The following is a 12,448-nucleotide window of genomic DNA, read 5'->3' on the forward strand; positions in this document are numbered from 1 at the left end:
GCAATAAAAAGCAATGGTTGTTCTCCCAGAGGACACAGCTTTGATCCCCAGCATCCACATTGTGTCTCACAACCATCTGTAACTCCAGTTCCAGGTTATTCAACACCTTCTGGTCTCCTCAGGCAGCAGGCATGCATGGGATGCAGAGGTATGCATGCAAGCAAAACATCTATACTCATAGAATAATAATTTTTTTAAGGTGTTTTTTTTTTTAATGAGAAAAGTGCTGACAAGATACTCATTCAGCAGGCAAAGATATTTGCCACCAAGCCTAATGGCCTGAGTTTGATCCATGGTATCCATATTGTAAAAGAGAAAACAAACCCCTGTGAGTTGTCCTGATCCTCATGCACTGTGCACTGCCATGTGCATGTAAACACATACAAACAAAATGTAATACTTTTTAAACTTAAAGGAAAAAAAGCAAGGATTCTTGTTTGCTGTTGGTTTGTCTTTAGACAAAGTCTCGCCATTTAACCCTTGACAGGCCTTGAACTAATAGAGATCCTCCCGCTTCTACCTCCCCAGTGCTGAAATTAAAAGCATGTGCCACCCTACCCAGCTTCTTTCTTTTCTTTTCTCTTCTTTTCTTTTCTTTTCTTTTCTTTTCTTTTCTTTTCTTTTCTTTTTTTTTTAAAGAATAAGGCATTGAACTAGAGCTGCCTGCTATGGGTACTGGGAACTGAACTCAAGAAGAACATGAAGTAGTCAACCTATGAGCCATTTCTCCAGCCTCTTTTTTTTTTTTTTTTTTTTTTTTTTTTTTTTTTTTTCAGATTTTATTTTATATGTAGAGTGTTTTGCCTGACGATTCTTCTTCCTATCTCTTGGAATATTGGAAGGGGGTGCTGGGTTTTTTTTTGGGGGGGGGGGGTTTGTTTTGTTCCCAAGGGCTGGGATTAAAGGTGTACTTCATCATGCCTGACAGGAACACTTGCTCAAGTCCAATTGCTGTTGTGTGAGAAAAATCCAAACACCTCCAAAAAGCCTGTATGGAGAGGAACTGACACCTTTACCCAAGCCACTACCTCCCCCCCCCCCCCCCCGCCTCCACCGCATTCCTCACCAACTCCCAGCCACTATCCACTAAATTGCCACCTACTTGAGCTCTGTGAAAGGCATCTGAAGCTCCATTGCAACCAAATGGTAAAAAGACCTTGTCCTTGTCAAGACCTTCCCCAAATGCAGATTAATAAAATGTTTTAGTTCACTAGGTTTCTTGGGAGAGAAGGGGTTGTAAATAGCAATAGGTAACTAGTGGAGACAAAAATTTCATTCCTTTTCTCCTTGGATCCATGATTCAGAATCGGCAGGTAGTTCATGTATGTACTCAGAAGTAAATGGGATATAGAAAAAGGGCCTAAACGGATCTTAGCTGTCTGCTCTGAGCTGTCTGACCAATGCTCAATGGAACAATTTTTAGATGCTTGTCCTAGTTTGCTTATCAAAACTAAACAAAACAAACTTGGGAAAAGAAAGGGTTTACTTTGCTTCCACATCTGTGCAACAGTCCATCACTGAGGGAAGTTGGGATAGGAACCTGGAGGCAGGAACTGAAGTGGATAAAGAAATGCTGTTTACTGGCTTGTTCTCCACAGCTTGCCGAGCTTCCTTATATAGATCCTACACCTCACCAGATGTGGCACCATCCACAGAGGACTGGGCCTTCCTGCACCAATCATTAAATTAAAATAATCCACATTCAAACCCAGGAGGTAATGGCACATGGCCTTTAATGTAAGCACTTGGAAGGCAGAGGCAGGTGAGTCTGAGTTCAAGGCCAGCTTGATCTACAGGGTGATTTCCAGGACAGCCAGGGCAACACAGAGAAACCCTATCTTAAAGAGAGACAGACAGACACACACAAAAGCAAAATCAACCGAATTCCCTTCTTTCAAGTTGACAAAAAAACAACCAGCACACTTGTCTTCACTTGACACTGACCAGAATACTCTGATCTTCCAGTGTCTTTGAAATCATCTTGGTTCCAGATGCTGTTAAAATCCATGGACACACATTTTATGTCCATTCCAAAATGTCTGATTCAGATTGGCCACGTAACCCTAATTCACACCATAAATTTTCTAGTGATGTACTACATACACATTTGGCTAAAAGATATCAGACCACCGCATGCTTAAAAAAGAAAAAAAAAGGTGGGGAACTCAATCCCAGGAAACCTATCTCCATGTTGTGGCAGTTTTAGAAGGGACTTTCCCTGAAGCAGTTATTCGATATCTGATTACATTGCTGTCAGTGGTTGTCAACTTTTTTGTGCTGCATAATTGTCCAAGAAACCATTTACTGCCTAATTGTTTATGGTGGTGGTGGGGGGGAGGGGTGGTGGTTATTGCCAGTAAGCTGGAAGCAAACTCACAAGGTAGCTGAGCTTGATATGCCGTGAACCTCCACCTTCCAAATGTTGGGACTACAGACTCATGCCACCACATCCTGCTCTTGCTCTAGATTTGAAAATTACAAATTAAGTCACAAGTCATCTACTTAATGCCGTGGAACCTTTCATATTTCCAAGAAGTAACTTTCTGGTAAATTAGACGTCTGCATTATCTAGGGCAAAATATGAGACTGCTTTCGAGCAATTTGGCCATCTCCAGCGCTCTTAAAACACGGTTTCAACTACCTAATCTTTATAGTTCATAAATTGCAAGTGAAGAATCTGAGGCTCTTGACTCCCATTCTCTCATCCAGAAAAAAAAGAGTCGACAGACTGCCACCATTTTTTGCAGTCTTCTGCTTGAGATCCGGGAACCTGAGGCTGTGATTGGCTGCTGGAGCCGAGGGTAACCATGGTGACGGGAGGCGGGTCTACGAGCACCGCCAGCCCTAACACACTGGCGGGGTGGCCCCGCGAGAGGCCGGCGGGCGCTGGGCCCAGCCAGGAGCCGCAGCCCCGGCCTCGCGCGATCGCCGGGCGGGGCGCGGGTGCGGCCTTCTGCGGGCCCTTGATGCGGTTGAGGCCGCTCGGGCCAGAGAGAAGCCTGGCCCGGCGGCGGGCGCGGTAGGAGGCGGCGGGGCCGCGGGCCGCTGACTGCGGCGCCCCTACGATGGACGCCCTAGAAGAAGAGAGCTTCGCACTGTCCTTGTAAGTGACGCGGCCAGGGTCTGCTCGACCTCGGCCTGCGGGTGTCCCCCGGGGCCGGGCGCGGGCTGGCCGGTCGGGGCTTCGCTCTAGCAGGGCATTTTCTTCCCGCGGCCACCGCGGGCATATGTCACCGATTACCAGCGCTTCCATCACAATCCTCTGGCCTCAATCGTGGCCGTCAGCAAAACCCAGAGGCCTTGAGCTGCCCAGGCTGGCGGCGGCCTCACCACCTGTCTCAAGCCACTCCTGATCCAGTTACCCCTTAGGCCGGTGCTCCTCCCGAGTGTAGTCACACTCACCAGCAGATAGGTGTGGCGTTACGAGCCAGGATGCGGTGAGTAAATTCCGCGAGTAATAAACGAGAAAGTCTGAAAATGAGCCACAACCAGCCTCAGCTACCCAAACTGTTTGCTTCTTTTGTGATTGTCATGCAGGTTTTCGTCACGGGTGTTTTCCTGTGTTTGTAATTTCTATACTAGATAGTAATTCTTGATTAGTGAAACTGAGTGATGGGAGGTTCATCTTGCCATTATTATTTTTATGCATTATTTATTTTTATTTTTGGGAATCTTACATTTAAAAAATGCTAGTGGGCTTTGTTTTGATTGCCTGGTATGTGCAAAGCCTTGGGTTCAATCTCCTTATTCGCAGAAAACACAAGTTCAGCTCGTGAAATAATTATTTGGACCAGCACCTAATCCTGATGTGTTTTTCAGCTCCTCTGCCTCTGATGCAGAATTTGATGCTGTGGTTGGATGTTTGGAGGACATTATTATGGGTAAGTTTCAACACCACTAAGTGACCTGTGCCCCTCTAGTTCCTTTGGTCAGTTTCTTGATTTAAATCAAGTAGACCCTTGCTTTAAAACATTTTTTAAATGATTTATTTATTTTATGTATATGAGTACACGGTTGCTATCTTCAGGCACACCAGTAGAGGGCATCGGATCCCATTACAGATGGTTGTGAGCCATCATGTGGTAGCTGGGACTTGAACTCAGGACCTCTAGGAAGAACAGTCAGTGCTCTTAACCACTGAGCCATCTCTCCAGCCCAAAATAGTTTTTAAAAATGTATTCATTTATATGTGTGATGGATTGTGGGTAGGGTTGTTTCCAGGATACGTGGAGGTCAGAGGACACCTTTGTGGAGTCTCTTCTTCAACCTTTATGTGAGTTCTGAGGGTTGATCTCGCCTTATCCGTCTTACACAGCCGTGCCTTCAGCCTCCCAGCCATCTCAACATCCCAAACCTGTGTATAAGGACGTGCAGAGAAATAAATGTGAAGAGTTGATTTTTAAACACTAAACACTGAAATTTTAACACGAAGCACAATGTTACTAGTAAGCAAGCCGTACTCAGCTTTGTAGTCTTAAAAACAATCTGTGGGTCGGCAAGATGGCTCAGTGGGTAGAGGCACTCACCAGGAAGCCTGACCTTAGGTTAATCCTCAGGATCCACAAGGTGGTACTAGCTCCCAAAAGCGGTCCTCAGACTTTTGTACACAGGCTGTAGCAGGCAGGCGCCCACTCAAAAACAAAGTAAGTAAAAATATAATTTAAAAAAGAAAGAACTCAAAACCTAGTGTGTGGCACACCGCTATAGTCTCAGCACAGGTGGGTGGAGGCAAGAAGATGGGAGAGTTCAGGTCCCTGTAAGCTCTAATGCCTTTTAAATAATGGCCATTGATTGAAGGTTTCAGAGGAGACCAATTTAGGAAACTGCTCAACTGGCAAATAGGACAGAGCTCTTGGCCAGGCTTCAGGTGATACTGACCAATTTTATTTCACATATACAGTAAGAACAATCTTGGTTTTTATATCATTTTGAGCTTTAACATTTACATGCTATAGGACAGAACATAAACCATAACCCTATGTAGCACTTGTCCATGTAGGAAACAAGATGTCAAATCTCACTGGATCTCTTCATTTTCTTTTGTTGTTGTTTCTCTTAGGCAGGGTTTCTATTCCTGCACAAAACATCGTGACCAAGAAGCAAGCTGGGGAGGGAAGGGTTTATTCGGCTTACACATTCACATTGCTGTTCATCACCAAAGGAAGTCAGGACAGGAACTCATACAGACAGGAACTTGGAGGCAGGAGCTGATGTAGAAGCCATGGAGGGGTGCTGCTTACTAGATTTCGTCCCCTGGCTTGCTCAGCTTGCTTTCTTAGAGAACCCAGGACTACCAGCCCAGGGATGGCACCACCCACAATGGACTGGGCCTTCCCCCCATGATCACTGATTGAGAAAATACAGCTGGATCTTATGAAGGCATTTCCTCAAGGGAGGGTCCTTTTTCTATAATTACTCCAGCTTGTGTCAGGTTGACACACAAAAGCAGCCAGTACACTTTATATTCTTGGTGTGTCTTGTTGGTTGGTTCAGTGTTGAGAGTTTTGTTTTTAGGGTCTGACATTCCAGGCCAGCCCTGATCTTCCTGTCTTACTGCCTCAGGCTCCCAAGTTCTGCTCCCTTGTATTCTCAGCTCCTATTTCCAGATCCTTTTGGGGATCTTTCCATTCTGCTAAGTGGCCAGCAGGCAGAAAGAAATCCAAAGTTGAAGACAGAAAGAAAAACACTAAATGTGACAGCATATCAGCTTCCCTAGCAGTTAGAACAAGACCCTGTTGTTTGGTTTGGGGTGTATGGCTTAACCTAGGTTAGTCTGAAAATTCACCTTTATATGCAGTCTGGATCCAAGCCCCTGGCTCCTATGTCTCACCAGAAGCCCTCTCCTGAGGGGTTCTCAGTTGTTTTGCCCACCGTGGGATATCCCACCTATTGTGGAGAAATGAGCTTAACTATGGGTGGCTTGTGAAGATTTCCTTTTACTTGTAGACATGCTAGTTGGCTCAGAATTGTTAGAATTCTCTGCTTCTTGACCTTGAGTGTTTGCTGTGAATCTATACCTGAACTCTCCTCTGAATTCACCTGACAAGCCCCTATGACAGACACGACAGTCATGAGAGATGAGGAGACTGGAGTCTACAGAAATAAAGTCACTTGTCCAAGATTATGCAAAGTATATGGCTAAAGTAGGGTTTGAACCCAGCCAATCTGGTCTCTTACAGTCCCCACCCTTTAACCCACTATGTGATTTTCACTACTGCTGCTAAAAGGGTATTAAAATAGGAGAGATGGGGACAGCAAGATGGCTCACAAGCCTGACAGCCAACTATAATCTATAAGACCCACATGGTAGAGGGAGAGAATCCACACCCATCCTCTGGATGGGTACCATGGCCATGCACTAATTCCAACATACAGGAGGATCTCTGTGAGTTCCCAGCTAGCCTGGAATTACAAGCCAGTCAGCTACACAGTGAGACACTGTCTCAAAATAAATAAATATGTAGTTTAAAAATAAGGATGGCCAATAAGGTGGTTCAGTGGCTGAAGTACTTGCTGCCAAGCCTGTTGGCCTGAATTCAATTCCCAAGATCCTTGTATGTGGACAGTAGAAGGAAAGACCCTCCTACAAGTTTTCCGCTGACCTTCCACCCGTATGCCATAGCAAGCAGGTGCACATATGCATATAAAAATGAGAGAATGGAAATGTAATTTAAAAAGAAAAACCTTTAACGAGGCAAGAAGGGCCTCTTGCCATTGAAGTCTCCCAATTTGAGAACTGACCTTTTATATACACAGTCAATGTATGTGTTAAAAAGACATACCAGATAGTTCTTCCTGGACAATTAGTGTGTCAGGGTTCATAAGGCATCTTGTTTGGATAGATTATGCGCCCCCCCCCTCAGTGTGTGTGTGTGTTTCATTTGTTTTTTGCCTTTTTTGTTTTTTCAGTTTTGTTCAAAACAAGGTTTCTCTATGTAGCCCTGTCTACCTTGGTTTTTGCTCTGTAGACCAGAATGGCTTCATATTTAGATCTGCCTGACTCTGCCTCCTGAGTGCTGGATTAAAGCTGTGTACCACCACTACCTGCTGTGGTGGATAGCTGTGACCCCAGCACTCAGAGTCAGAAGGATGGCTACAAGTCCAAGGCCAGCCTGGTCTACAGAGTGAATTCCAGGACAGCTGAGCATATGCATTTATGGAGAGCCTATCCCAAAAGCAAAACATAAAACAGTTGCAAAGACTTATAAGCCAGCAAAGTGTTTATTTTAAAAAGTTGGCATTTAAAATTTTAGGTATATTTTACTAAATTTTAAATTTTACTAAATTGTATCAGATGACGAGTTCCAGTTATTGCAGAGAAACTTCATGGACAAGTACTACCAGGAATTTGAAGACACGGAAGAGAATAAACTCACCTATACTCCCATTTTTAATGAATATGTAAGTAGATGTTTCTCCAACCAGAAAAATTAGGGTTTCCTTAAAATCTGAACTTAGCTCCATTATGTATAATTAATATATACTATTAAAAAGTTTAAATTGGAATCAAAAAAATGTTACAAAGCATGGTGGCACCTGTAGCCACCTGCCACTAGCACTCAAGAGGCAGAGGCAGGAGGATGGCAGCAAGTTGGAAGCCTGCCTGGGCTACCTAGTAAATTTCAAGTTATCTTAGGTTGTTTAGCAAGATTATTTCTTTAAAAAACCAAATAAACAAACAAAACAAAAAACCAAGTTGGAATTTGTTTACTTTTTATATATGCCGGCACTGCCGGGGGAATGCTGATTAGAATCTGGTTTAGATCATTTTTCTCTTGCCAGATTCCAGAGCTATTTTCTAAAAGATTTTCATGAAGTGGTTGGTGAGCTTGCAACTTCTGGTTTAAAACAAATTTGCCTTTACCATAATCTTGTCCTCAGCTGTGATACCTTGCATTTGTCTGCTGTGATAAAACAGTGCCAACAAGATGGCCAGTGAGTAAAACATAAAGACAGAGGGAGAGCACTGGTTCCATAGGAGCTGTCCTTTGATGCCCACATGCACACTATGGCACGTACACGTCCACTCACATACATGTACCCATTAATGATAAGTAAAATACACAGGGCTGGACAGATGGCTCCCCTAGAACTGCAGAGCAGCTCAGCACTGACATCCAGTGCCTCACGACTACCTATAACTCTAGTTCCAGACAATCCAACACCATCTGCACTCATGGTATATGTGTAGGCATGTGCATACACATACACACACACATACACACACACACACACACACACACACACACACACACACACGCACACACACACACATGTACAGAATCTCAGATACTGACCGGAGGGCCCACACCTCCCTGTGTCCGCTGTTGCAGATTTCCCTGGTAGAGAAGTATATTGAAGAGCAGTTGCTGGAGCGTATCCCAGGCTTCAACATGGCAGCCTTCACAACCACACTGCAGTGAGTTGAGTTTGACTCTGGTTCTATGCTTCTCACTTTCCTCCCTTAGACTGAGGAAAGCCCACTCTCTCCTTGTCTTCACTGAGAACTGGCTGGGTCCTGAGTGGGAATGGTGGGCCCTCTGTGCCTTTGCAAGGCTGTTTTTTAAAAGAGATTTTTAAATATGCGTGTATGTGTGTGAGCCTGCATGAGTTTCTGTGTACCATGTGTGTGCAGGAGCCTCCAGAGGCCAGAAGAGGGTTTTAGATCCTCTAGAACTGAGTTACAGGCAATTGTGAGTATCCACATGCATACTGGGAACAAGCCTGGGTCTGCAAGAGCAGCAAGTGAACCCTCTGAACCCTCTCTCCAACCACTTTTTTGGGAGGTGGGGTGAGGGTGGGGGAGGACAGGTCTCTTATAGACAAAGCTGGTCACATGCCTGATCCTTCTGCCTCCACCTCCTAGGGGCTGATAGACACGCCCCGCCATGCCTAGCTTGTGCATCTTGAAGGGAGTCTGTCTCCCTGTTCATTCACAAAGCCAACACTCTGTCTTTTGCAGGCACCACAAAGATGAAGTGGCTGGGGACATCTTTGACATGCTGCTCACATTCACGGATTTTCTGGCTTTCAAGGAGATGTTCCTGGACTACAGAGCAGTAAGTTGTGGCTGCTTGCCTACTTAGCCTCAGGGAGCCACACAGGGCAGAGCTATGGAGACAACCACCTGCCCTGTATCCTCTATCTTTTGTCCCCCCACCTCCCCTTAAAATGGTTAGTGTTAGTGTGGTGGCTTTTGAGGCATGCCATTCTGACCAGGACCTTTCTATGGTTTGATGAAACTAGCTCAAGGCTTCCAACAAAGAAGTCCCATTCTGTCACTTTTCATGCAAACTCCTTTCAAAGAATAAGGAGCTGCTTCACTTATTTACTTATGTATGCATTTATTAAGACAAAGTATTACTATATAGCCTTGAATTTGCTATGTCAACCAACCTGGCCTTAAACTCGGACATCCTCCTGCCTCAACTGCCTGAGAACCTGGGTTAAAGCATGGCACCATGCCCATTCCCAGTTAGTCATATTTTTTTAAATTTAATAATAATAAAATTTTTTTATGTGTATAAGTGTCTGCCTGCATGTATGTCTGTGCACCATATACATGTATGTCTGGTGCCCATGGTGGCCAAAAGATGAGGTAGGGTCCCCTGGGACTAGAGTTAGAAGCGGTTGTGTGCAATGGTGGGAATCAAACCCAGGTCCCCTAGAAGAGCAGTCAGTGCTTTTAACCACCAAGCCATTTCTTGGGCCCCAAGAAAGTCTTTTTTTAAGAGTGTCTAGGGCCAAAGCTGAGAAAAAGGAAATAGCCTGATGCCTTGTCTTTCTCTGTATGCTCCTTGGGAGCTCACAGACCTCCCTGCTCTCCCCACGGTTCCCCAATCCCAGAGGCTCCTGAGTCAGGAGAGCTTCCTCCATTTCTGGTGTCTTGAGGTTCTCTGCTTTCTCCTGTAGGAAAAGGAAGGCCGAGGACTGGACTTAAGCAGCGGCTTGGTTGTGACTTCTCTGTGTAAGTCATCTTCTACGCCAGCTTCCCAGAACAACCTGCGGCACTAAGTCTCACCTTCATGCGACAGGTGTGATCAACATGAGGTCACCAGCCCAGCAGGCTCAGGGAAACATGGGCTAATGACGGCAGATGCGTTCTGCAAAGACCCACTGTGCCCCAGCCCTTCCTTCATGTGAAGTATTGATGAGTCCTGGAAAACATGACTGACCCTCCTGGCCTTGTCCAGAAACTCCTTCCTGCAGTCAGTAGCCCTCATGTTCCCCGCTCCCATCCCCATACAGATGCCTCTTCCAGATGCTTCTGATGGCTCTTCTGGAGCAGGCCCGGGTTGTCCACCTCACCTTGTGGGGAGAGGGGGCTCTTCCCCAGCAACATGGTAGTGTAGTGTGTCAACAGTATGAACACCACATCATTGTGAGCCCTTCCTCCCACAGGCTTTAGTGAGTCTTTGTTCTCCCATAGTTTTCACCTGGGTCCGGTTCAGGCCTCAGCCTCAATGGGGCTTTTGTTTGGGTGTGTTGATCTAGGGAGTTACAGACCAGCTGCCTGTCCTGGTTTCTGAATCTCCTGTGATTACAGCTTGACTGGCTGTAGGACCCACTGAGAGAGCTGTCCTCTACCCACAAGTAAAAATGAACTCCCAACCTTACATCAGCACTCCTTTCACCAGCGAATCCTGCTGGTCTTGATGTAGCCCCACTCTTCTCTACTCTCTAAGCATTATTTTCAAGAAACATATTTTTATAGATGAAAACTCAGGCTAACCTAGTGAGTATGATCTTGGGATGCCCATGATCAGCCACTTACAAGATCAAAGTATTATATGCTGTGTGCTTCTTAGCTGTGAGTGCTGCGAGTGCAAACCTGCTTTCCCATTGCTGCCCCCTTGCTGTCACCAGTACAGACAGGCTGTGTGCTAGAAATGGGCTGCAGCTGTGTCGTGACAGCGTGCTGGGTGTGCTTGTGCATGTGTGTCTGCTGTCCTATCACAACAGCGTGCTGGGTGTGCTTGTGCATGTGTGTCTGCTGTCCTATCACAACAGTGAGCTGGGTGTGCTTGTGCATGTGTGTCTGCTGTTCTATCACAACAGTGAGCTGGGTGTGCTTGTGCATGCTTGCGTGCAGTTCTTCGTGTAGGCCAGTGAGCTGGGTTTTTTATTGGGGGGAGGGGGAGGGGGAGGGACTCTGCTGTTTGTTTTCATACAATCTCTCCTGCCAAGTTGATGCTCAACCTGGGGGGAGGGGCAGGACACAGTTTTTCTGGTCATCTGTCATCTTTGGTGGACTGCCACCAACCAGAAAGCATGTGTGTCACATCTCTAGAAAGAAAACAGTTCAAATCCTAATGTATTCTTTTGACTTTAACTTTTATAGTAAACGTAAGACTCCATGCTGACTTTCCATGTGACCATTCTGACTTTAAAGGATATAAGCTAAGCTCTGTGTTTTTTCTGTAGCTGTGTGTCACTTAGTACTTTTGTAAAATGAGTAAAATTTGAGGTGTTTGACAAGAATAATCACTTGATGTGTATTGTCCATTTTAATGGAACTACTGCCATCCAGTTATTGTTGCTTTGGTCTTTTGAGATCAAAGGCCCTCTTGGAGCCAGCTCTGTAAATGTCACCCCTCCAGCGACCTTCCCCTTCCTGCCCCTCCTGTAATCAGGACTGCTCACTGCAGGCAGATGCTGAAAGCACTCAGTAAGGTTTGCTGCTTAGCCTACCTCGTGAAGGGAGGTGGGGACGGAGGGAGGTAAAGGGGGAGAGGGAAGAGAGGGAGAAGGAAACATGAGAGAAAGAAGAAGGAAGGAAGGAAGGAAGGAAGGAAGGAAGGAAGGAAGGAAGGAAGGAAGGAAGGAAGGAAAAACACAGAAAGGAAATACTAGGCAGGGGCGAAGGGGCTGGAAAGATGCTCAGTGGTTAGAGCACTTCCTACTCTTGCAGAGGACCCTGGGTCAGTTCACAGCATTCACGTGGCAGCTCACACTAACTCCAGCTTCAGGGCATCCAGTGCTCTCTTCTGACCTCCTCTGGCACTCATGTAGTGCAAAAACATACATGTAGGTCCACAGGCTTGGACAGATGCTACATGCTTCCTCTGATGATGTTACGTCTGGCCCATTCTAGCCCATCACTGAGACGCTGCCTTCTGTTCCCTTACCTGAGCAGCAGAAGCTAGAATGCCTTCCCTAAACGGGCATTCTGAGATTAATGACATTATGTTAGGCTGTTCGATACCTGACGTGTCTGTGAGAGCTCTGGCTTGCTAGGATTCCACTTTCCTCTATGCTTCAAAATAGGGTACCCCTCCTTAAAAGCCCCACATTTTCCCTGGGGCTTCATCCTGGGACAGGGAGACTTCAGTACCTAACCTCCAAAGTGAATATTAACAGTAACCAAGTCAACAAGTGTGAGCTGGGACCAGGAGCCAAAACCTGATCCCTCCCTCTAACAGTGTCAAAACCCCAAGCATCTGATTCC

The 12,448-nt window shown here is 45.8% G+C and overlaps 1 protein-coding gene across 1 annotated transcript; it reads left to right on the forward strand.

Annotated features, from left to right (window-relative positions):
• Positions 1-2,861: 2,861 nt before the first annotated feature.
• On the forward strand, positions 2,862-11,484 carry Arl2bp (ARF like GTPase 2 binding protein). The gene is made up of 6 exons (XM_034522813.2): positions 2,862-3,103; positions 3,820-3,881; positions 7,295-7,401; positions 8,334-8,419; positions 8,963-9,059; positions 9,913-11,484. Exons 1-6 carry the CDS (start codon positions 3,066-3,068, stop codon positions 10,012-10,014), a joined length of 492 nt encoding a protein of 163 aa, XP_034378704.1. The 5' UTR covers positions 2,862-3,065; the 3' UTR covers positions 10,015-11,484.
• The last annotated feature ends 964 nt before the right edge of the window (positions 11,485-12,448 follow it).

The sequence above is a fragment of the Arvicanthis niloticus genome, chromosome 18 (genome assembly GCF_011762505.2).
Source record: "Arvicanthis niloticus isolate mArvNil1 chromosome 18, mArvNil1.pat.X, whole genome shotgun sequence".
Lineage (NCBI taxonomy): Eukaryota > Metazoa > Chordata > Mammalia > Rodentia > Muridae > Arvicanthis > Arvicanthis niloticus.